Source organism: Dermacentor albipictus, chromosome 10 (assembly GCF_038994185.2).
Source record: "Dermacentor albipictus isolate Rhodes 1998 colony chromosome 10, USDA_Dalb.pri_finalv2, whole genome shotgun sequence".
Classification (NCBI taxonomy): Eukaryota; Metazoa; Arthropoda; class Arachnida; order Ixodida; family Ixodidae; genus Dermacentor; species Dermacentor albipictus.
The window spans coordinates 70,301,494-70,328,228 of record NC_091830.1 but is presented as its reverse complement, the minus strand read 5'-3'; the positions used below and the strand labels follow the sequence as shown (position 1 = coordinate 70,328,228).

Below are 26,735 nucleotides of genomic sequence, written 5' to 3'. Positions count from 1 at the left end.
GCGCACTTGCCTAGTTCATGGTCAATGGCGTCAGCTAAGCGCTGCGACGACTTCCTGGCGATAGCATGTTATGTACGCAGAATTTGCGCCTAAGATAGAATTCACTGACCATAAAAGATTTGTCATTATATCCAAGGAAGGACGAACAATTGTCCTGTTTTCGCGTCGATGCGATATGGCTGACACACGGTCTTCTTTGGATGGCCTTCGTTTCTGCTCGCTGGACGGGTCCTTATTCTCTAGTGCTGTGCTACACCGCGATGTTGAGCGGGACAGCGGTGGTGCAACTCCGAGTGAAAAAAGTAAAGCGCTCATTCCGCGTTCTTTTCGACGGTGGCTACCTGTTCTCTTAGAAGCAAGACGTTGTATTTTTTGCAAGCGTGCGTGAGTGATACACAGCCATTTTCCGGGCCGGCCTCCTGCAGTCGAAGGATAAGATTACGCCACGTTTTGTTCCTTACTGCCGCAAAAGCAGAAGGAGCATTCTACTCTCGCTCAGAAAGGCAAGGTGAAAAGCACATTTCACTCTCTCTTGGTGACGGAGTGAACAATGCATTTCGCTCCACTCGACATGTTGTGAGAGTAGAACAAGGCTTTGAAGTCTAAATAGGCCGCTTCCCTCCGGCGATTCCGTCTCTACTTTTTAGAGCGTACGTAGGTGAGAATATCCGATGGCAAAGTGACGCATTGTGTCCGATACTACGCCATGTAGAGACGAATCCAATGTGAAAAGAGTAAACTGAACATGTTCTTTTAGCAGGATTTTTAACGCAGTCTTTCTTCTTCCGTGCAGTTTTCATTATATGTATTTATTGACATTCTCGTGAGAGCTTGTTTACAGCCGCAAAGCCCTTTAGCTGGGAAGAAGGGAGGCTGTAGTCACTTAGCCTAGACGTTATATACTCCAGTCGAGTGGTCCGCTTACGAGCTGAACATACCTCTACCGCAACAATGTAGAACCTACGGCGTTCGGTTACATCTGTGATATGGACTGTGTGGAAGTGACTGAGTATCTGTGTGTTCATCCCGGTACCCCAGAAATACGCACCACGGTAGTGGAGGGCTGACTGGTTCGCATATCGAGAAAGTTGTCGACGTGGTCAACGCAAAAGTGTCAGGTGCGAAGCGGTGTTCTCGTTATTCTAAATGAACTGATGGCTCGACCAATTCATGTATGCCCAAATTTACGACTAACCTATAAGGTGTGTCGCGATATACCAACTTTCTGATAAGCAAGCATTAAACGTTACACTGTGACTAAATTACATTACCATCAATTGTTAATTGAAGTGTAATAATCGATGTTATTGCGAATTTTATCATCTCTTTGCTGCAGTTTATGGCTCTGGATGCCCAGACTCGAGTGCCTGCACCAAAAGCTGCAAAGCCAAGGGTTTGAACTTAGGCGTATGCCTCGAGCCTCTACTTAAAATCTGTTTGTGTTCGTGAATTTATTGAAGTCGACGACTGACTGGCAATAAAGCTCGCTTACTATGCGCTTGTCAAATTTGTCCTACTACTTTACCAGACTGAATCAATTGCATATGTAAAACTGGTCACGGTATTGTAGTGCATTCTAAACTTATCTGTGCTGACGCAGCGAATGATATGGTGAATCAAATGTGCCGGTGCACCCATGGCACTCTCACCCTGACGAATACAGTTCCCTGTTCTAAACCTCATGAAAAACACGTCGACTTAATATAAAATAATAATAATAAAATATAAATCGATTATGGTAAAATATTATAGTTAGTTCCAGCATGACCGTCAATTCTTGGAAGCAATAGGGACGTAGAGATGTTGGACCTGTCAATTCAACCACGAGCTAGGCAACTTCATTGCATATGCAGTGTCAGGCATTAATAGCCTGGTGAAGCGAATAATAACCAAAGTACGGAAGGATGATAAGAAGGAAACTGCTTATGTTTGTCAGAAATCAGCACGGGTATATAGACACCGTAATATTGTAGCTAAACCTTACCAGGCCAAGGCAGTGGCTGTGGAACAGCTCAAACCAGTGGCACACATTGCCCAGGAAAACTTCCCCAAACCTGATTTGGAAATTCTTTAGCTGCGTTGTCTTTGATCACTGGTGAACAATCTTCGTTTTCAAGCTGTCGAAGTCATACCCTACCCCCTCCCTGCGATCCAGAATGTAAGCTTTGGGTGGAATAGGCAGAACAACGTTTCCAAGAACACAAACCTACATGCGTGGTGCTGAAGAAAATATAGTTTAATAATAGTACAATCTTCTAACACCATGGTAATCATATATAAACGCCTTTGGCTTCATTCTATGCCTTTGCGCTAACAAGGCTTCAATCAGAAACAACAAAGGTAGGTATTTTTTCTTCGAAAACGCTGATTTCCTACAAACCAAAGAATTTGAACGTCCCTTATAGCGTATTTCATCAGACATCCGTGACAATGCATTTCGAAAGTTCGGTATCATTATTTCTATCCCAAAGGAAATTATTGAAGATTACAGAAAAGCTACTTTTCAAGTCGTATAAGGAAACTAGCTTTATTTATGGGCATGCTTTTTAACGCTTTCAGTTATCTTTCTATTCAGCCAAATTGGAGCATGTTCCGTACAAAAGTAGATCGGCAAATGACTTCACATATTCCAAGTGACAGAATCACTTATCCGCATGCAATATGGCACACCGCACATAATGAAACATCAAACGTAATGAAACAGCTTCATGGTTCAGCTGAGCTCTTATCTAATATTTCACGTTGTGTAGCTTATCAATCTGTGATATATACTTAACTTCCCAGCATGAAAGGCGCTAACAAAATTTTATCTAACAGTCTGCCCACTATGGTTAAACACTTTAGAGTTCGTGTCCCAAATTGCACAATCTCACCGCTTTATGTCCCTTAGTGTCTCGTCCCGTCATCCCAATCATCTGTCCGCTTTGCAAGTGCTTTGAATATTTTTGGCATTTTTCTGTTACGTGAAGTGCTTCGACACTTTTCACATGTCTTCATTCGCTCATAGCCATGCCTTTTTATTTGAACCATATGTAAAGTACCTCATCATATAATCATTAAAAGATAACTGCTCTTAAGGGTATGATCCAAGTATGTGATCTCTTTAGAAAATCTGTGTTCTATTACCCGCATATATCTATTGAAAATTATCCATGAATTTCAGTACCACGTCCATTTGCGGTAAAACCAAATGCTACAATCGTATTTCCACACCAGAAATTCGAAGACAAATGGGGTTGGGAACGCATTCTCAGTTCAACACTTAGGGTAATACTACTGCCTTTGTATGACTCATTCCTCGACGAGCCAATAAGCACACGCTGACAATGATATCGTCCAAAACTATTGTCCGAGAATACATCCCTTGGTCAGTCATGATCAGCCTACGTTTCCAATGCAATGTAGTACCTGGTAGCACAACATCCAGGAGCCATTATGCTTTGCTTCATTGACAAGGATACATGATAAGAAGCGCTTTTACCTCAATATCAGTTTTGAGTTTGTGTTTTGAGAATTATGATAAGGAAAAATACAGACGGCCGATAAGTGAACTTGTCTTCTTTTTTAGGGTGCCGATTTTGCAATGCTCCTCCTGAACATGTTTTGAAAGAATTATACAATCCCTAATTGCAAACTGCCATGGAGCTCGCTTATGCCTTAAAGGCGCGCACTTTCCCATAAAAAACCTTATTTCCCCAGAATTCAGAGGAGAGGTATGGAGGTGACAGGACGTAACAGATTTTACCAACCATCCAATTTTACTGCTTGCATATCAATATAAGGCGAAAGGCTAATGGGGCACAACAAATAAATCTGCAATGCATGTTGCTCGCACAACTGCGAAGAGGACACATGGCATGACTGCTATGACACTTGTTTTACCATGATAAATAAGCCGTCGTGCTATCTGATAATCCTCTGGAGGGGTAGCCAACTCACAGGTTCCGTGTCACACATATAAGGAAATCCTCACAAATCTCGCCAGCCTTATGGACCTTATATAATGCCACAGTCGCACAGTGTTCAATGAAAATAATGCAAGTGTGCTGTCGACTGGGAGATGACTACCAGATGACCTCAGCATCAAGTTAACATAATTACAGATCCAGTCATTTATACATTGGTCTGTTTGCTGAGGTAGTTACAACTCCACGATAATGGCATTTGATATCCATCGACCCCTCTGTGCTCTACGTACTTTTTTTTACACTTTTTGGCAGGGGTTCATGCATGCCTCTTCATTATTCATGCCCTTCACAGTAAAGCAAGCTTCTCCTATGCCGAGAAAGAATTGTAGGAACAGCCGGCTTGAGGCTACTTTTCTAAGCACTGAACAAACCTGCTTCGTTTGGGTTTGCGTTCATTTGGTCGATGGGTTTTGGAGGCCCATACGGGTTCTTTGCTCACATTAAGACAAACAAGCTTGTGGGATGTGCTTCTGCTATTTGTACAGCGCACTGAAAGGGAATGTGTGGGCCTCATTTTCGGAAGGAATTACACTGACGCCGCCATTCACCGCGCCTGTGACTTTTACTGAATCAGGCAAGGCACCAGTGTTGATGCTTCTTCTCTTGCCCAAAACAGCAGGTTTGGGTTAAGTGTTGTTGTAGGAAGACAAGTTTCTATCGTTTGAGTGGGAGCCTTTCTCTTACGACATCAAGTTTTTTTCTGCAACTCTCCGCACTGGTGCTTCCTTAGCACCGGCATGAAGTTGGCATGAAGTCCTGCATCCGCAAACTCGTGAACAATGATCCTTTAGTTGCCACATGGCAAAGAATGGATTGGCTTTGATGCCCTTTATTTTCTGCTGGCCTACTTCTGCGGCCAGTAATTTCTTCTGAACATGCTGAATAATATTGTGCCCGCCAACTAACCCTACTCATGACTTCGAATGCAGACTTTTCAGGATAAGGCTCCTGGCTTTGCAAGGAAAGTGCATTCATTGATTCATTCATTTATTTATACTCTCAGCCGGCACACATGTGCCTATTGTACATGTGAATAAAACAGACCGGCGAATTTTGCTTACGTCTTGCCTTTAGTTGTGTAGTTCGCCTCGTCCCTAACGTGATGATAATCACTAATCAGTGACCACAGCTTCGCAATCATGATACCTCACTTAATGTAATCGAGACTAGAAATCTGTACGTGCCACCTTTCCTTTCAAGAAACTTGCAAATCAACAAATCCTAATCCGAAAAGTGTACATTTAGGGCATCGGCAGTCTCAGCGTGGTGCCTCAAGTAAACTCAGCTAGCTGGGAAGGAAGCCACCAGAAGCTCGTGCTGACTTAAATTCACAGAGTTGGACACTCGAGCATTCTTTGCATGGAGCGAATTAGAGCAGATAAATATTTCTGTCCTTGATCTTTTAAAATCAAAAGAGCCCTTTGAAACAACGAGGTATTCTTCAGGTGTTCTTCTAAGCCCACTAGACTTGCAACTGGCATACTGTGCAAAGCAAATAATTTATTTATTTATTTACCAATTTGTTTATTTATATATTTATTTACATATTTATTTATATATTTATTTATTTGTTTGTTTGTTTATTTATTACCACTGCCCCTGGACAGTGGTAAAAGTGATAACAAAAGAGCAAAAACGAAACAAAAAACGAAATTATGGCAAAATCCATAGCAATCCACATCTACAATCTACAAGAACAAAAAGAAAGCATCATTCCATTCAACCCTCCCAACATGACTCGGCAGTCCATTCTATACCCTATTGGTGTTAGAAAAAAGGCATTCTAAACAATTCAGTTTTTGTCGGAAATTCACGGACCCTAAAATCATGCTCAACACGATCGGATCTATAAAAAGGTTCCTGCGCACTTTTCGCGATCAACCCGAACAGCATAATAATCAATAGCCTGGAAAAACTTCTGACACAACTTCTTACGGCGCGTGTTAGCAATTTCTAGTTGAGTGCTTCCTTCGTACGCGATGCACTGTACTGAGCCCCGCGTATGCCAGATACGAAACGAGCGGCGATGTTCTCCACCCGCTCCAGCTTTTTTTTATCTCTACGAGCAGGCGGCTCCCAAACCGTCCACGCGTATTCCAGAATCGACCCCACAAAAGTCTTGTACAATGTGTTCCGACAAGACTGAGGAAAAGAGTTTGCATTTCGGCGAAGAAATCCCGGGGTTTTGCATACTTTAGCAGCGACATCATCGACTTGACGGCACCAATTCAAAATGGGAGTAAAATAAACGCCTAAACACTTAAATTCGAACACCTGTTCAAACATTACATTCCTAATAATATATGGTAGCATATCAAGGTTTTCTTTCTTTAAATTTCATATGAACAGTTTTAAACAAACTCAAATTGATATTCCATTTGATGCACCACTCTGAGATTCTGTTCAAGTCTTCCGCAAACATGTCACCATCACGCTCACAAATCACTACTCTATAGAGGACGCAGTCGTCCGCAAATAACCACATTTCAGACACTATTCCGTCACTAATTTCGTTCACGTACAGCAAGAACAATCGCGGCCCCAACACGGAGCCTTGCGGAACATCGGACACAACTTGCACCTTCTGAGACTGAGTACCATTCACGACCACAAACTGCTGACGTAAACGTAGGTAATCATTTACCCATCAAATCACTTGAGAACTGATCGTCTAAAAGGTCATTTTCATTTGGAAACAGTGCGTCAGGGTGTCAAATGCCTTTTTGGATTCCGAAAACACACCGTCCACCCTAAGACGCTTGCGCTTGTACAGTGCTCCCGCCAAGTCGTGCATAAGTTCAGTCACCTGCGTTATACAAGACAGGCTCCATCGAAAACCATGCTGACCAGGATTAAACAATAAATGCGCGTCCATGTGTGCTACTATACTAGCATACAAGATATCTTCAAGAGTCGCGCACGCAACTGAAGCTAGTGATACTGGCCTTTAATTTGAGACGTTGTCACGAGGACCTCATTTTGGAATTGGCACTATGCTTGTGATTTTCCAGTTATCTGGAAGGCAGGATTTGTCGAGCGATTTTCTAGTTTATCTTCAAGTACGGTGCAACCGACTGAGCTCAAAATTTATAAAACCTGTTTGGCAGGTCATCAGGACACCCAGCCTCACCAATCTTCAGATTCTGCAGCAGAGACTCTATACCACAAATGCTAATAACAACATCACCCATAACACTCATCACCGGCTGGAAATGCAAGGTACTCATATCATCATGTTTCTGTTGTAATGCACAGCTGAAAACAGAGCTAAAATACGTAATAAATAACTCAGCTTTTCCTACGTCATCCTCAATAAAGCTGTTACCAGACACACGCTGTGGTATAGTAACAGTGCCTTTTCCATTTTTCTTTGCATGTTTCGAGAATTCCTTCGGATTATCCTTTAATGTCGGCTCAATTGAAATTCCAAATGAATGCTTTGCAGCTGCCACTACAACTTTAATTTTTCCAGTAGTTTCATGAAGCTTCAACCAATGATCACGTGTCGGCTTTCCTTTGTATTTACTGTAAGCTGGTTGCCTTTTGCGAGTTAGACTGCGTAACTCCCGAGAAACCAAGGCTTACTTTTACTTCTTTCTCGTTAATGTCCATACCAGAACAAAGCGCTGGCTCAGCTCAAACATCTCGTTAAATATAAGCCATAATTCAGTAACTCCAGTGTAGTCCAGTTTCTCCAGTGCATATGTTTCAAATACCCTCCGGAGCTCATTCAACGCTTTATTTATCTCGCTTACATTTGCTTTTTCGTAGTTATATACTCGTCTGTTTGCTGTTCCAATGCTTCTTGAACGTTCAACATGCATTTTACAGAGCACAGCATTATGATAGCTTATTCCAGGTAGCACTTGAGTAGAACGGACGAATTCAGGTTTATTTGTGAATAACAAATCTAAGATATGGTACCCACGTGTCAGTTCCAGAAGAGTTTCACGTTACGCAAAAAATTCAACCAAGTTAATCAGTTCTTGACTGGACCAACCGGAAAAAGAGTGAGAGTAAGGTTGGTGATATCAATCAATATTAGGCAGATTGAAATCACCTCCAACTACCATGAAATCTGTTCGAACTGCGTCAACTGTCACTGCCAACTGCATAAGCACATTGACGAGTGAATCGGGCGAACGGTAGAATGAACACACAGTTAAAACTTTGTTATTTTTAAGCGTCAGTCTGCACCATACAGCCTCTTATTCATCGGCACCAGCATTTATCTGAGAAGAAGAAATTCTACAATCCACAAGAATAAATACGCCTTCGCCATGCAAGTCTCTGTCCTTTCTATAACACTTAAATTGGTCTGTGAATACTTCGCCATCAGCAATTTAATTTGCTAGCCAAGATTCAGTACCCAGTCCCGATGCAGTGCCGTTCCTGTTTCTGGACCCCAGCCCAACGGGCCAAGCCCTCAAAGCCAATCCTTTTCCCAAGGTTACGGATCAGTTTTGCCGACTTCCCTTACCTACATTGGTCTATAGACTAGAGACTGTTCACATTGGAGACGTGTTGCAGATGTGGGTATGGTCCGGCACAAAAATCACGCTCCCACACTCGGATTTTCGAGGGCCCACAGAAGCGCACCGGACCGAGCAAAAGCCGCACTTTTCTACGCAGCCACCGTCCCTACCTCGGGGTGAACCCATTCCAGGGACTCGGTCTCCTTAGAGAGAAACGAAAACTCTTCCCGGAGCCCCCATCTGCGTTTCCGAGCTGGTTTGCGTTTCCGCACTGGGTACCGAAGGACCGATCTCCGTAGCCGGGTTCGGATCTCTTAACCCGATTGATCTTCAACAGTGTGGCAAATCACCCAGCTCTGACGAAAGTGCCCTGAACCATGAAACTTGCCATTAGTAAGCTCTTTCTGAAGCAAGACCACGAACTTAACCTGCCAGGTAAGGACATCAGTTGGCTTGACATGAGTCATTGATCCTAAACTCAATATTAGCAAACAAGACGCATTACCAATTCCAAACTCAGGTTATAGTCTTGATCTGCCCGATTTTGTGGACAACAACAGATCGAACGAGGCCTAGAGTGACTAGTGCGGCTGCCCAGGAGTCCGTAATGTCAAGAAGGGCGAAAGCCATTTGCATAAGTGACAATCTTAAAGCACATTTGGGCTGTCGCTTCAAACAATTCCATGCATTTTATTGAGTCGTGTCGGTTTTTTAAGTTGTAGTGTGCGCCTGCGCTGTAGACAGTATTTAGTTACAAAGAAACTACGTAGAATGAGCTATATAAAATATAATGACAATGACTTTGGCATAAGAAGATGTTTTCGCAAACCATCTGACAATTTCTTATTTACAAAGTATCAAATTTTGTTAAACGTAGCAGCTATCAGATGATTGTGTACAAGCATATGTTCTTATGCTTATACTATTTGCCCTATGTAAATGAAAACCTCGGATTTTATCTGCCGAAACTACAACGTGATCATGAGGCAGGCTCTAGTGGCCGTCTCCTGATTATGTTGAAAATGTGAGGTTCTTTAATGTGCGCTCAACGCACTTTATGTTTTTTTTCTTTTTGCCACCATCGAAATGTGGGCATTGTGGCCGGCATATTATCCTGCGCCATGCAGCTTTGCAATGCAATGTCAAATCCACTACGCCACGAAGGTCCTTACGTTGCTAGCAGAAGCGTATTTTCGAAGACATTTAGTTCATTCGCCCTTTTAGTGCTGCTTTCTGAGATTACATTTCAGCCCTGTTACATCAGTTGCTTCAATACTAGTAATTATTCACGATCAAACATTGTATTTCACTTTCTTTTTTTACTGTGATGCCACTTTTGCGAGTGTCCTATTAATATGACAGGTTATTCTACCATAGTATTGCATGTTCCCTCCGGAGTAATAAGTACTTAAGGAAACCACTAATTCTGATAAACTTTATTCCGTACCCCATATATTCTCAACGCTGGAGCATTCTTACCTTCATCAATGTAGTGTAAACTGCGTTACCCTATGCGTTATCTTACTGAATAGGTGAAAAGAAATTGATGGCTTTTCTTTAACCTTTCAGGTGCCCTGAAAGCTCTCACTCACTCAACACATTCCAATGGTCATCTGTCCGCAGACTGGGTGTATCAAAGTACCATTAGAAAGTCGAATAAACAACGCTTGGGAGATGTATGACATGCTGTTGCTTAAATTCAGAGGACATTACTAATAACTAAAGGATGAATGGATCTATAACAAAATCTGCGCAAAGTATACTTTTCTTTTTACAAGTATAAAATTTACTTCACTCGACTTTTTTTTCGCCTGAACATCACACTATAATGTGGAATTGAAGACAAACCATTGCTGTAAGAGAACACTGCAGTAAGGTCAGAACAAGGCACAATGCATGAAGTACACTTATTGTGTAATACAGTTCGGTCGCTTCTGACATGTCTTCAGATACGCACCTTGAATTACTCTATGGAATACTCTATGGAATATGGTCAGCGCACTCACGTATACAATATCACTAATCACAAACAGCCATGGCCTTGGCCTGACAACACCAAACAACTCATTACCTTTTCTGATTGCAGAAGAAATTTGGTATGTGTAAAACAGGCGATCATTAGAATGAGTACAGAGTATGGAATCAGCATATGATCTTCAGCAATATATAACCTCTGCAATGCGATCGATGCTGTTCAGAATCTCACAGTAAGATTCATCCAATCGGACCATTCATTATGAGGATTGGTGCTAAAGAATGTCAAGCTGAGTTTCGGTCTATACATTTGCAGCGTTGGTCGCCTAACTGTGCACCTTGCATAAGTCCTACCGTTCTATTGCTAGAATGTTCTTTGCTGCGTTCGATAACGTCTCAATGTCTTTCCATAGAAGTTTCGTTGCAGTGAATTGGTGGGCCGATTTGAGGAGAGGAAGAGCACGTTTGGTGCTTCACCTTTAGAATAATGTGTAGCATTTTGTTGCGGTAGTGATAACATAGTGATGTGGCGGTTTCAATTAGGGGGACTCTAAATTAGGAAAAAACCAAAATAAATATATAAGTAGATACATATGTTTTTGCGTTTCGTCGAAAAACTATTACTTCAGAATGGCACAAGAAACCTATTTGCACTTGGTTAATATGCATTTGCACGATTACCAACCGCACCCTGAACTGAAACACAAAGCTATGATACCAGCCAAATATTATTAAAAATAAATGGGTGCCGATTCCGCCGCGAATATGAAGACACCAAAGTCGACGCGCATTTTGTTGAAACAGCTTCGTGGAACGTACAAAGGCCCACAGACACAATCAATGATATTTCTCCGCGAGTAGTCACGATCAGACATCGACGAATCCTTCTTTTCGCTCTCTAACAACCAAAAAAGACAACAACATCCGTGCAATGGCAGTGTCGCTAGTCAGTTTTCACCGAACTTTTCTTTTCGTACTAAGAAGCTGCGTTCTTTTTCATTTTGAGTAGAATTTGCCAAGATTGCAACGCGCACGCAAATTTTACCGCATGTTTAACGCATGTTTTTAATAAGAAAATTGCCGTTAGAATGGTGCAAATACTGTAATTATTTCCCGCACTATTCGAAAACGAATATTAGCGCTATTCGAAAATATTATGTTGATGAGCGGGTACGAAAAATCCCCAGGGAGAATATTGATTATTCTTTTAAAAAGAACGAAAAAAGCTCCACTTTTCTGCGCAGCACGTTTATCTCGTCTGCTCCCGTGAATGCAACCGTTCAACAATTTATGGCATATGTGTATTGTTTTCTCCCTATTTCAAACGCTATGAGCGGCCTGGCGATTTATGTGCTGGTGCTATAGGCCGGATGCGTTTTCATGCGTTCTGCTATGAAAACTGTGATAATAAACTATATTTTTTACTCAGAATTGGTTGGAGATCTGTTCGCATGTAATGTCCGGAGATCGTGGACATGCATAGAGTTATATTTGCCGGTCAACATTCGAAACCATTCTGCACGTCTTTAATATGGAAACCTTCATCTTATGTATCACCGCATCTGGGCCACTTAAACAAAATGAAGTTACATGCAGAGTACATGAAGAGCGCTTTAGTGATCCCTTAGAAGAACTACAAAACTTCGTCCGCTTGATTTGTAAACTGTTGCGCGTTTGTGGCAGTAAACCTTCTGATTGTTCTTCAAGAAGCATAGTGACACAATTCAGTGCCTTCGAATAATGACTGATTTAGAAACATGGTGTAGCTCGAGCCAATTAGTAAGAGACACGTTGCCCTTTTAAGACGCCATATATAATAATAAATAACCCCAGAAAAAATGCGTATTTTCTTTCTAAATGTGGAAATCATGTCGAAAATACGCTTAATCAACGAAAACAAGAAAAATATTTGGCGGTATCTTCTTCAGCAATAACAGTGAAACAGCAGGCGGAACACTGGTTGGAGACTTTCACCCAAACCACATGTCGCTACGTTTGGAACTTCTGACACTTCAAAGCCGCAGACCTTACATATTTATTTGTTTATTTGTTTATTAATTAGGTAATTTATATACCTATTTAAGGTCCGGAAAGAGCACTGGGTAAGTGTGGCTTCGCAAAATATAACAGGATTTAGGCAAAATACAAATATGTAAATAACATATGAGAAGAACATTGTAGCCTTTAAATAAATCATAATTTAAAGAGAACATTGGTATTAAACGGCCGGTATCGCCTGCATAGTATGTTGAAATGAAAGCGAGTCGCGTCGCAAACTTGATACTGCATGTCCTGCGTTCCTTTTATAAGGCACGAAGTGACATTCATTGCCGGTCATTGAATGCTGGATGGAGGGATTTAGGCAGAATGGTTGTGCTCAATATTAAACCTCAGTAGAAAAACCTTTTTTCTGATATGTTGTCTACATCAAAAGATGGTCAAAAATGGGTTTATATAGTTTGGAACTTCAAGCTAATTGCATTTTTCTTCTACGCATGAAAAAGTGGTTTTTCTTATTGTTTTGATCAGAACACGTGTAACTAAACTACGATAATGAATAGCTATAAGTAAAATGCAAAGTCCATATTTGTTGAAAAATTTCTTTAAATCACGAAAACAATGATAAAACAAAAAGTGAGAATTACCGTTACAGTTAATGAGCCTAGTCTCTATATTTGGACACGAGTTGCTAAATGAAAGTTCTACGCTAACCGCGTGGTGGCAGCAATATTCGCCATTTGTTCGTCGAGACAGTTCTACAAGATGAAACCAGCATTGGTTCGGGTAACGCTTGCCCCCTACGCCACTATCTGGTGGTAAGTGGTGCCCTGTTTTAAATGCGTTGCTTACACTTTCATTTATTCGTCTCGTGTTCATTAAATACAAAGAATATTCGACTTTGAATGTGCCTTGCCTGCGTTTCCACGAAGTGAACGGTGCCTATTGTGCGACGTTAATGAGCTTTGGTGGTTTTCACTGGTTGTTCGCGCATGTGGATGCTAATAATGATGGGTGGAACAGCCGAACCATATCATTAGAGCTTATTAAAACACTCCAATACGTGTCAGCAATGAAAACAGTCTGCTGCCACGGTTTGTGTTTTCAATATTAGTCATGTTTGTGTTGTGCGCCTAATGAAATCAATTCGAACGTTATTTCAGTTCGGCTTGAAGCATAAATAGCAGTTTGAGAGGAAGAAACAGTAAATGAGCACTTGGCTACTTTCTCGAGCCCACAACAAAGCACTGCCTGTTGCGACAAGAATAAATAACAAAATCCAAGCAATAATAGGCCTGAAAGAATCCGTACACGTTTTGTATCGAGGAGCTCGATCTTACCGATTACGTGATTATGCAAAAGTAGGATAAATTGCGATTCGGCAAAGCGAAGCCAGCATAAAGAAGAGATGATAGAAGAAACAAAACGAGAACGTGAAACATATTATTTGTTATACACTTGTCCAGCTTTGCATTGCATTCAGTGATGCATTTAGAGGTGAGAATGGGCGCCATATGCCAGTAATAAGAAGAAAGTAGAGCAGATACCTCACAACTAAATCTGGGAGTGCTGGCAAAGTGGTGTTCAACAGGGCAATATGGATTTCAATAATACTGAATTAAGCCTAAATGTATACCATCACAGAGAAGCCGCAGTTAGCGTTAACCTTGAAAAAAAATTAAATTCATGCTACACTCGTCTCTACCCCGATTTTAAGTTTGCGGGCGTAATTTCATATCGTTAACGTATATTAAGAGGCGAGGCTTCATCAGACGGGCTTTAGGAATTCGCGGGGTTTCCTTTTAAACATCTATACAACATTTGTATGTTTTATGCAGTGGCATTAGCCAAACCGAAATGAAATACTTTTCGGCTAATCGTAATTTTAATAGACAAAATTCGTTTATGCGACAAATTTTTATAATTTAGAGAGAGTGACGCAGATTTCGCTAATATAAGTGCGGCACGTAACAGTGGCATTGAAATCTAGAGCATGAAATAGACGCCTAGGAGCAGCGCTCTCAAACTCAGAAGTGTCATCTGCGTGTACAATGAGTCTGTGCATTTCTTATATACAATGGTTCATGCAACTGAATAGGTTCTATTCTTAGTTTAGTTGGGAGCGAATTCTCATGGGATGGTTGCCAGTGAGAGACATTTGAGTAGCCCTGATATAAATACCAGCAGATAATTTTGCGCTGTTTCACCCCATGGCTTACAGTAAGCCGTTCGAAATTCTGAGAAGCCTCCTGATGCAATCCTCCTGATCTACCTTTACCACTGTGCCCTAGTACCCACATAGAGTGTTGAGCGTTCTGCAGTTCGTCACCGATAACGAATGTAATCAACGCTTGGTCTCGGCCCCTCGTTGCTTTGTTGAAACCATGAGCAGCGGTGCTATCCGTCAGGGCAGTGCAAGGGGTGTGGGGTGTATGCGGGGAAATATGGGCATAAAACATAGGTACCATTGTGGTTCCCACCGAGATGATTGCGAAGTGGTAAATCTTTCATCTCTAAGCCATTTAAAGTGCGCATATTGGTGGCGCTTAGGAAGGTCCCGGCGTGTTGTTGTCCAATGAGCACGTTTTTAGGGTACTCGATAACGATGTACGCAAAGGGAATATGCGACGTCTGACCCCATATGGCTTTTGGTCTGCCTGCTTCGCTTCTGATTCTTCTGGGCACGCTTGCGCAGACTCAACATTTCGGCAACTTATTGCGCAAATCATGCAGAATTCACGTCAATTCCTTGAGATCCCTTAAAAACCAGTCTTCCAGACTACCTTGATCGTCTGATAAACATGCTGCTGTAAATGAGTCATGATAGTTGCGTTTACGTTTCTTTCAGTGTGGTTGAGTGAGAAAGGGGCTGGGCAGCTGCCGCGATCCCCTTTAGCACGTCGCTATTGGAGGGTCTTGTGCGCATGATCGGTGTGCACTATACGGAGGCAACGGTTAACTTCCGAAATTGTAGATGATATCTGATGCACACTCTATGTGGCCTCATTAGTATGCCACTCTGAAGTGACATCCACTGTTCATGGTGCAGAAAATGCCACTTGTTCTTCCCTAACCACCAAGTTCTCTTTTTGGTCAATATTTCATGACCGAGGTCATATCTCATGCAGGGATAAACCTTGTACATTGAGTGGAAGTCTAGCAGCAAGGGCTGTGGCTTTAGGTATGGCGCTACGCTCCGTAAGATGTTGAGCGGGTGTTTTGCTTTTTGTAGGTGCAGCTCCTACGATGGTGGTAGTTGCGAATGAGTTTGGTGACTGGCTTAGAGAATGGCAATTCCATGAGTACCTGTGTGCTAGCTCAGAGAGGAAGTACGAGCGCCGCATTGGTCGTCTTACGGATGAGTGCAGCAAGTCAAGTGATGTATGGGTTGCGCAGACGTTGTATAGGAAAGGTGATTGATTCTTCAGTGAGGAAGTCTGCGCAACTGGCATGCGAGGCGATCGTGTACATATAATCCCACTGGAAGCACTTTGTGGAGTTACGGTGCCAAAAAAACGTGCACTCGCCAAGAATGAAATAAAAATAAAGAACCGACGCTTCGGGCCCCGTACCGGTCTCTTGATGGTGAGCTTCCCGGGATATACACACTAACACTCCGCCACCTCACCCATACATAGCCGCGCGCTCATGCTTACATCTTCATTCTGATGAAGGGACATTCTTGTCGACTGTACGTTTTTGGCACCATTAGGTTTCCTCGCCAGACGAGTTTTCGTCGAACACTTGACTTTGTGGAGATATCATCATTTAATTTACGATTAGGCGGATAGCAGTTCCGTAAACATATCTTCTGGTAATGTAAGCGTATGTCTGGTTGTTCTAGGTTGTGAACATTTGCCAGCACAGGATGATCGCCGCCATCGCCTCAACGTAGTCAGCACAACAGAGCTCCATATTTCGGCCATAGTTACAGTAGCTGAGATAATGTACGTTCAGTAGCTTTCGCAAATAATGTTAAAACTAACACATACACATACTGCTGTCCTTTCGAAATAAATGTTAAACCCACCATATATGCTGTTCAGACTATATGTGAACAATAGCTGTATATCTGTAAGAATGCTTTCCCCTTATTCTACTCGCCAGAAGGCGTGGCAACTATCGAAGAAGTGTTGACAAATGCGATGACTGAGTGCCTTAAGCGCACATTTAAGGTTGCGCTAGCGATGTAACTTTCCGCCAACTGATATGGCTTTGACACCGTCTTACCTTTAGAAAGAAGGTTAACCGAGAACGCAATTTTTCTTATTTATATTATCAGAAGCCAGGAAGCAAAGACAACAAGAAAACCCGGGTAATATACTTGTACTTCCTAAGTGAATAAAAAGAAATGATAAATGATGGCAATGAAAGTGGGTAACAAAACAATTTGCCGCATCTGGGGAATGATCCCACGTCTTCACCCTAGTTGCGCGATGCTCTTCGAACATTGCCACAAGGGGAACCTCAGTGTGGTCTTTGGCAACCATTAGTGCCACAGTCCTCGCCGAAAGAAGCTACACTGAAGACCACAGACATATCTGCCTCTCTTAATTCTCTCGTATTTGTTGGATATTTCACGTATCTGTCTTCACTAAAACATTGTTTTCCCCATAGCTATGCATGCCATCAAATCCGCACTATGAAATAGACTGTAATATTTCCTCGTAGACAATGTTTTAAGGTCTTTCCCGCAATATCCCGATATTGTGCGAGTCTCGTGGCTTAGTTACCACGCATACGACAGCCACGCATACGACAGCCAGCACAAGTGTGTCAAAAGGTAACAGCCAGCTCCCTAGTTTGCAATAGGACCATGATAATAATGAGTGCGTTGCGCGCGGCCTTACTGAAAAGGAAACCAAGAAAACAAAGCACACATAGCGCGGGGATTTCGTGGGCCACTTTCGGGCAGGAACATTTCGTTCCTCGCCTACTTTCACACAATTCTCTAATTGCTCGCCCGGTGTCACTAAAACATGAGTGATACGCAGTATGCTGAACTGTTATACGTGTTGGCATGATAATTCTCTGTACATTCTAGTAAAATAGTCCCATTCGCTGTGGTGTTAAAGAATATATCTTAAGGAGATGTACTGCTGCGATCGACGGGTGCATTTCGTATCAAATAGTTTTGTGCCGATATTCCCTCGCGTCGCTGAAGAGCAAATTAAGCCATGTTAAATACCGTAGTGCGATATTTACAAAACGTTCTCCCACTCATATTAATGATAGGATAGGACAAGTCATTCCTTCCGGATGTAATACACATAAAACCAAAAGCGGAGCTAACTTGGGATATGGATATAAAAATTGCCTACGGATAAGAAAATTATGTATCCGGTTTCCTGTTTATCAGTAGATTCTTGCCATGTATTCATTGTTTTGTTATTTCGACAAACCAAGAACACCATAAAAACGATGACAGTAAAGGCATTCACCCGTGCAAAATGTATTTGAAAGCAGCTACGTGGCAGTTTCCTCCACGTGCACTTTTATTTCTGGCCACAGGAGAGATATAAAAGACAGAGGGTCGGGAATCGCGCACCTTGCATCAGTAGCTTGACCCAGTACGTGGCCTCCACCTGGTATTTCTTCCCATCAGGTAAGTTCATATTTGTCCGAGCAATCAACGAATTTTCTCCTTTATCGCTCTATTATTTGCTACTGCGCGTCCGTTCTAAAAGCCATCACTGTGTTATCTTCTCATTTATCAGCGCTCTGTAACGCTTTGCTTGCATTAGAGCCACATGTTGAGATGGCTCGAAATCCAGCATGTTAGAACTTAAAATAGAAATTCTAAGTTTCTGTGCTATTGTAGGTTTTCTGATTATGATATGTGAAATACGTTGACCGATACGCTTATACCAAAATGTGCCAAAAAGTCATGTTGCGATGCTTAACCTTAGACATAACTGCTCAAATCACAAAGCCTTAGGTTCTGAAAGTGTTGCTTTCTCATAGGTGCTCATGAAGAGGAACAGGTTGACAATATCATACGTATTTTAGGTATACTTGAAGTCACTCATAATCCAAGGCACTTGAATTTCCCTTTTGGACATCTCTACGCTCTCTTTTGTAAGCCACCGAAGATGTACTTTTCTCTTTGTCTTCACAGACAACAAAGTTAGACTCGTTGCTGAGATGAAGTTCACCGCTGCCATCTTGCTCGTCGCACTCCTTACAGGTGAGCAAGTCTTGTCGCGTCAACAGATATGATATTAGGAAATAATCAGAATATACCCGAAATTCACTACTCGACACGTAACAGAATACCCGTTGTATAGCTGCATCTTAGTCCTTTATGTAATACATTGCATGCACCGACATTGTGACGTTGAGCTTCCGTGAAAATTAACACGAATGGATCATTCCTTGTTTCATGTTATTGAGAGCAATGTTTCTATATACTCATCCTATTCACCAGTAGAAGAATATTCTAGATTGGCAAAGAAACATTTATTTTGGGTTTCATGTTCTGTTGTTGATGTTCTGATTGTCCTTGTGTTTGCAGCGTTCATGGGGACGATCACTGCAGCCGACGAGAGAAATGACGAGGCACGCACGGGAGATAGTAAGTCAAACTGTAGATAGTTCTAGCTTGTTCAGTAGTCCGCTAAATACTGGAAGATCGAGCGGCATGGTGAGCGAGTGGTGATGCAAACATGAAGTGCCTCCACGGTGCAGCCAGCCTACCCGCCGTGGTTGCTTAGTGGCTATGGTGTTGGGCTGCTAAGCACGAGGTCGCGGGATCGAATCCCGGCCACGGCGGCCGCATTTCGATGGGGGCGAAATGCGAAAACACCCGTGTACTTAGATTTAGACACCCGTGTATTTAGATTTAGTCCGCTAAATACTGGAAGATCGAGCGGCATGGTGAGCGAGTGGTGATGCAAACATGAAGTGCCTCCACGGTGCAGCCAACAGGAGGCGCTGTGCTAAACGAGAAAAACACGGAGTAATAAATGCAAGGAACTATTTTGTTATTTTTCGCTGCCCGAACTTTGAACCACGAGTGAAGTATAATACACCCTATAGCGCCTGTAAATAGCTCTGACTTTGTTCGGTTTAATTCTGTGCTACCAGTGGCTGCACCTAGCAGGCCACACACGTGGGGCCCCTCATCACCGGCTATTGCACCCGACCTGCCGGTGTTTACCGGAATATAAAACGCGGTAACTATGAATATTTTGTGTCAGATTTATTCAATGCGCCTTGCCAGCACTTTTTTCTACAATTAATTCCGGTATATACGCTCTGCGAACTATAAGTTCAATCTAATGTATATTTAATACCGTTTAGTGCACGTTGGCAGCCGAAGTGCGAACACCTTCTCATGACTGCAACAGTTCTTACGCGCGTGGATCATTGCGATAATGACATCTAAACACCTATGCTGTGGTTTTGACATAAGGCCTCTTTGCATATATTGTGTCTAAAGACTTTCAAATGTGAGAAATATGCATACCGCATTCTTGTTAAATCTCATTAGGGATGTTACCTTGAGCAAATACCAATTTGATACACTCTAAAACAAAGAATCTGTAGTCGCCGAGTTATTCAAATGAATAATTTGCTCTCTTAAACGCCAAAATCTTTATTGATAAATCCCAATACAAACTGAATAACAATTTAGGAAGCATACTGACAAAAACAGAAAATCAGATTGCAATGATGCCCATGAAATTTCGAACACATGTTGTAATAAAAAATAAGTATATTCTCTAAAGTTTCATCACTATTACAGTGCAGAAATATCCTTTAATTTCAATAAGCACCTTGTTTTCAAAAATAAAGTATACAGAGGAAAGTTAAAAATAGAACAAGCATCTGGAAACCCCCCAAAAAAATTGACACTATGATCAAAGATACGCCACATTATTGGGCAGCAAACGCATTTCTGGCACAACATGAGTGTACTAATATGGCACAGATTACCAGATGAGCTCCTAAGCATGGGGATGGTAATGTAGATAAATTTTCCGGAAGCTTGTTTCGTGTGCCATATTCTAAAACAGCAGCTCATTTCTCAGCGTCCTATACAGCCTATGAATGTTCCTGACTGTGTACACACAACAAGCACGCTAACCACGCTTGGAATGGGTTCGGAAACATGGGCTGGTGAACAAATCATTTTAAGCGTCCTCTCGCCTCATTTCTTATTGAATATACTATGGTTCTGGCTGCGTTTGCGATTGTCGAAGCACTTACGGATAGCGGCAAGTGATGCAATCGCACGCAGTTATCGCGACGACTGGCTTTTGTGATTGGCATCGAGGGACAAAGCGCACTTGCCTAGTTCATTGTCAATGGCGTCAGCTAAGCGCTGCGACGACTTCCTGGCGATAGCATGTTATGTACGCAGAATTTGCGCCTAAGATAGAATTCACTGACCATAAAAGATTTGTCATTATATCCAAGGAAGGACGAACAATTGTCCTGTTTTCGCGTCGATGCGATATGGCTGACACACGGTCTTCTTTGGATGGCCTTCGTTTCTGCTCGCTGGACGGGTCCTTATTCTCTAGTGCTGTGCTACACCGCGATGTTGAGCGGGACAGCGGTGGTGCAACTCCGAGTGAAAAAAGTAAAGCGCTCATTCCGCGTTCTTTTCAACGGTGGCTACCTGTTCTCTTAGAAGCAAGACGTTGTATATTTTGCAAGCGTGCGTGAGTGATACACAGCCATTTTCCGGGCCGGCCTCCTGCAGTCGAAGCATAAGATTACGCCACGTTTTGTTCCTTACTGCCGCAAAAGCAGAAGGAGCATTCTACTCTCGCTCAGAAAGGCAAGGTGAAAAGCACATTTCACTCTCTCTTGGTGACGGAGTGAACAATGCATTTCGCTCCACTCGACATGTTGTGAGAGTAGAACAAGGCTTTGAAGTCTAAATAGGCCGCTTCCCTCCGGCGATTCCGTCTCTACTTTTTAGAGCGTACGTAGGTGAGAATATCCGATGGCAAAGTGACGCATTGTGTCCGATACTACGCCATGTAGAGACGAATCCAATGTGAAAAGAGTAAACTGATCATGTTCTTTTAGCAGGATTTTTAACGCAGTCTTTCTTCTTCCGTGCAGTTTTCATTATATGTATTTATTGACATTCTCGTGAGAGCTTGTTTACAGTCGCAAAGCCCTTTAGCTGGGAAGAAGGGAGGCTGTAGTCACTTAGCCTAGACGTTATATACTCCAGTCGAGTGGTCCGCTCACGAGCTGAACATACCTCTACCGCAACAATGTAGAACCTACGGCGTTCGGTTACATCTGTGATATGGACTGTGTGGAAGTGACTGAGTATCTGTGTGTTCATCCCGATACCCCAGAAATACGCACCACGGTAGTGGAGGGCTGACTGGTTCGCATCTCGAGAAAGTTGTCGACGTGGACAACGCAAAAGTGTCAGGTGCGAAACGGTGTTCTCGTTATTCTAAATGAACTGATGGCTCGACCAATTCATGTATGCCCAAATTTACGACTAACCTATAAGGTGCGTCGCGATATACCAACTTTCTGATAAGCAAGCATTAAACGTTACACTGTGACTAAATTACATTACCATCAATTGTTAATTGAAGTGTAATAATCGATGTTATTGCGAATTTTATCATCTCTTTGCTGCAGTTTATGGCTCTGGATGCCCAGACCCGAGTGCCTGCACCAAAAGCTGCAAAGCCAAGGGTTTGAACTTAGGCGTATGCCTCGAGCCTCTACTTAAAATCTGTTTGTGTTCGTGAATTTATTGAAGTCGACGACTGACTGGCAATAAAGCTCGCTTACTACGCGCTTGTCAAATTTGTCCTACTACTTTACCAGACTGAATCAATTGCATATGTAAAACTGGTCACGGTATTGTAGTGCATTCTAAACTTATCTGTGCTGACGCAGCGAATGATATGGTGAATCAAATGTGCCAGTGCACCCATGGCACTCTAACCCTGACGAATACAGTTCCCTGTTCTAAACGTCATGAAAAACACGTCGACTAGACTGTGAACTACAATGTGCTTATGGTAAAATATTATAGTTAGTTCCAGCATGACCGTCAATTCTTGGAAGCAATAGGGACGTAGAGATGTTGGACCTGTCAATTCAACCACGAGCTAGGCAACTTCATTGCATATGCAGTGTCAGGCATTAATAGCCTGGTGAAGCGAATAATAACCAAAGTACGGAAGGATGATAAGAAGGAAACTGCTTATGTTTGTCAGAAATCAGCACGGGTATATAGACACCGTAATATTGTAGCTAAAACTTACCAGGCCAAGGCAGTGGCTGTGGAACAGCTCAAACCAGTGGCACACATTGCCCAGGAAAACTTCCCCAAACCTGATTTGGAAATTCTTTAGCTGCGTTGTCTTTGATCACTGGTGAACAATCTTCGTTTTCAAGCTGTCGAAGTCATACCCTACCCCCTCCCTGCGATCCAGAATGTAAGCTTTGGGTGGAATAGCCAGAACAACGTTTCCAAGAACACCAGCCTACATGCGTGGTGCTGAAGAAAATATAGTTTAATAATAGTACAATCTTCTAACACCATGGTAATCATATATAAACGCCTTTGGCTTCATTCAATGCCTTTGCGCTAACAAGGCTTCAATCAGAAACAACAAAGGTAGGTATTTTTTCTTCGAAAGCGCTGATTTCCTACAAACCAAAGAATTTGAACGTCCCTTATAGCGTATTTCATCAGACATCCGTGACAATGCATTTTGAAAGTTCGGTATCATTATTTCTATCCCGAAGGAAATTATTGAAGATTACAGAAAAGCTACTTTTCAAGTCGTATAAGGAAACTAGCTTTATTTATGGGCATGCTGTTTAACGCTTTCAGTTCTCTTTCTATTCAGCCAAATTGGGGCATGTTCCGTACAAAAGTAGATCGGCAAATGACTTCACATATTCCAAGTGACAGAATCACTTATCCGCATGCAATATGGCACACCGCACATAATGAAACATCAAACGTAATGAAACAGCTTCATGGTTCAGCTGAGCTCTTATCTAATATTTCACGTTGTGTAGCTTATCAATCTGTGATATATACTTAACTTCCCAGCATGAAAGGCGCTAACAAAATTTTATCTAACAGTCTGCCCACTAGGGTTAAACACTTTAGAGTTCGTGTCCCAAATTGTACAATCTCACCGCTTTATGTCCCTTAGTGTCTCGTCCCGTCATCCCAATCATCTGTCCGCTTTGCAAGTGCTTTGAATATTTTTGGCATTTTTCTGTTACGTGAAGTGCTTCGACACTTTTCACATGTCTTCATTCGCTCATAGCCATGCCTTTTTATTTGAACCATATGTAAAGTACCTCATCATATAATCATTAAAAGATAACTGCTCTTAAGGGTATGATCCAAGTATGTGATCTCTTTAGAAAATCTGTGTTCTATTACCCGCATATATCTATTGAAAATTATCCATGAATTTCAGTACCACGTCAATTTGCGGTAAAACCAAATGCTACAATCGTATTTCCACACCAGAAATTCGAAGACAAATGGGGTTGGGAACGCATTCTCAGTTCAACACTTAGGGTAATACTACTGCCTTTGTATGACTCATTCCTCGACGAGCCAATAAGCACACGCTGACAATGATATCGTCCAAAACTATTGTCCGAGAATACATCCCTTGGTCAGTCATGATCAGCCTACGTTTCCAATGCAATGTAGTACCTGGTAGCACAACATCCAGGAGCCATTGTGCTTTGCTTCATTGACAAGGATACATGATAAGAAGCGCTTTTACCTCAATATCAGTTTTGAGTTTGTGTTTTGAGAATTATGATAAGGAAAAATACAGACGGCCGATAAGTGAACTTGTCTTCTTTTTTAGGGTGCCGATTTTGCAATGCTCCTCGTGAACATGTTTTGAAAGAATTATACAATCCCTAATTGCAAACTGCCATGGAGCTCGCTTATGCCTTAAAGGCGCACACTTTCCCATAAAAAACCTTATTTCCCCAGAATTCAGAGGAGAGGTATGGAGGTGACAGGACGTAACAGATTTCACCAACCATCCAATTTTACTGCTTGCATATCAATATAAGGCGAAAGGCTAATGGGGGACAACAAATAAATCTGCAATGCATGTTGCTCGCACAACTGCGAAGAGGACACATGGCATGACTGCTATGACACTTGTTTTACCATGATAAATAAGCCGTCGTGCTATCTGATAATCCTCTGGAGGGGTAGCCAACTCACAGGTTCCGTGTCACACATATAAGGAAATCCTCACAAATCTCGCCAGCCTTATGGACCTTATATATTGCCACAGTCGCACAGTGTTCAATGAAAATAATGCAAGTGTGCTGTCGACTGGGAGATGACTACCAGATGACCTCAGCATCAAGTTAACATAATTACAAATCCAGTCATTTGTACATTGGTCTGTTTGCTGAGGTAGTTACAACTCCACGATAATGGCATTTGATATCCATCGACCCCTCTGTGCTCTACGTACTTTTTTTTTCACACTTTTTGGCAGGGGTTCATGCATGCCTCTTCATTATTCATGCCCTTCACAGTAAAGCAAGCTTCTCCTATGCCGAGAAAGAATTGTAGAAACAGCCGACTTGAGGCTACATTTCTAAGCACTGAACAAACCTGCTTCGTTTGGGTTTGCGTTCATTTGGTCGATGGGTTTTGGAGGCCCATACGGGTTCTTTGCTCACATTAAGACAAACAAGCTTGTGGGATGTGCTTCTGCGATTTGTACAGCGCACTGAAAGGGAATGTGTGGGCCTCATTTTCGGAAGGAATTACACTGACGCCGCCATTCACCGCGCCTGTGACTTTTACTGAATCAGGCAAGGCACCAGTGTTGATGCTTCTTCTCTTGCCCAAACAGCAGGTTTGGGTTAAGTGTTGTTGTAGGAAGACAAGTTTCTATCGTTTGAGTGGGTGCCTTTCTCTTACGACATCAAGTTTTTTTCTGCAACTCTCCGCACTGGTGCTTCCTTAGCACCGGCATGAAGTTGGCATGAAGTCCTGCATCCGCAAACTCGTGAACAATGATCCTTTAGTTGCCACATGGCAAAGAATGGATTGGCTTTGATGCCCTTTATTTTCTGCTGGCCTACTTCTGCAGCCAGTAATTTCTTCTGAACATGCTGAATAATATTGTGCCCGCCAACTAACCCTACTCATGACTTCGAATGCAGACTTTTCAGGATAAGGCTCCTGGCTTTGCAAGGAAAGTGCATTCAGTGATTCATTCATTTATTTATACTCTCAGCCGACACACATGTGCCTATTGTACATGTGAATAAAACAGACCGGCGAATTTTGCTTACGTCTTGCCTTTAGTTGTGTAGTTCGCCTCGTCCCTAACGTGATGATAATCACTAAGTCAGTGACCACAGCTTCGCAATCATGATACCTCACTTAATGAAATCGAGACTAGAAATCTGTAAGTGCCACCTTTCCTTTCAAGAAACTTGCAAATCAACAAATCCTAATCCGAAAAGTGTACATTTAAGGCATCGGCAGTCTCAGCGTGGTGCCTCAAGTAAACTCAGCTAGATGGGAAGGAAGCCACCAGAAGCTCGTGCTGACTTAAAATCACAGAGTTGGACACTCGAGCATTCTTTGCATGGAGCGAATTAGAGCAGATAAATATTTCTGTCCTTGATCTTTTAAAATCAAAAGAGCCCTTTGAATCAACGAGGTATTCTTCAGGTGTTCTTCTAAGCCCACTAAACTTGCAACTGGCATACTGTGCAAAGCAAATCATTTATTTTTTTATTTACCAATTTGTTTATTTATATATTTATTTACATATTTATTTATATATTTATTTATTTGTTTGTTTATTTATTACCACTGCCCCTGGACAGTGGTAAAAGTGATAACAAAAGAGCAAAAACGAAACAAAAAACGAAATTATGGCAAAATCCATAGCAATCCACATCTACAATCTACAAGAACAAAAAGAAAGCATCATTCCATTCAACCCTCCCAACATGACTCGGCAGTCCATTCTATACCCTATTGGTGTTAGAAAAAAGGCATTCTAAACAATTCAGTTTTTGTCGGAAATTCACGGACCCTAAAATCATGCTCAACACGATCGGATCTATAAAAAGGTTCCTGCACACTTTTCGCGATCAACCCGAACAGCATAATAATCAATAGCCTGGAAAAACTTCTGACACAACTTCTTACGGCGCGTGTTAGCAATTTCTAGTTGAGTGCTTCCTTCGTACGCGATGCACTGTACTGAGCCCCGCGTATGCCAGATACGAAACGAGCGGCGATGTTCTCGACCCACTCCAGCTTTTTTTTATCTCTACGAGCAGGCGGCTCCCAAAC

The 26,735-nt window shown here is 42.2% G+C and overlaps 2 protein-coding genes across 6 annotated transcripts in view; both read left to right on the top strand.

Moving 5' to 3' along the window:
• LOC135899375 (uncharacterized) overlaps nucleotides 1-1,507 on the top strand; it is a 141,426-nt gene extending 139,919 nt beyond the window's left edge. For all 4 annotated transcript variants that reach the window (XM_070526738.1, XM_070526737.1, XM_070526736.1 and 1 more), the window contains one exon: nucleotides 1,337-1,507. In XM_070526738.1, the coding sequence (XP_070382839.1) occupies nucleotides 1,337-1,449 (113 nt within the window). In that variant the 3' untranslated portion in view covers nucleotides 1,450-1,507. The remainder of the gene's footprint in view (nucleotides 1-1,336) is intronic.
• A 16,395-nt stretch (nucleotides 1,508-17,902) lies between these two features.
• Nucleotides 17,903-26,735, top strand: part of LOC135898420 (uncharacterized) — a 42,919-nt gene continuing 34,086 nt past the window's right edge. For both annotated transcript variants that reach the window (XM_070527451.1, XM_070527452.1), the window contains exons 1-3: nucleotides 17,903-18,020; nucleotides 18,534-18,602; nucleotides 18,930-18,989. Coding sequence is in view for 1 of the 2 variants with exons in the window: in XM_070527452.1 (XP_070383553.1) it covers nucleotides 18,966-18,989 (24 nt within the window). In the remaining variant the exon portion in view is untranslated. The remainder of the gene's footprint in view (nucleotides 18,021-18,533; nucleotides 18,603-18,929; nucleotides 18,990-26,735) is intronic.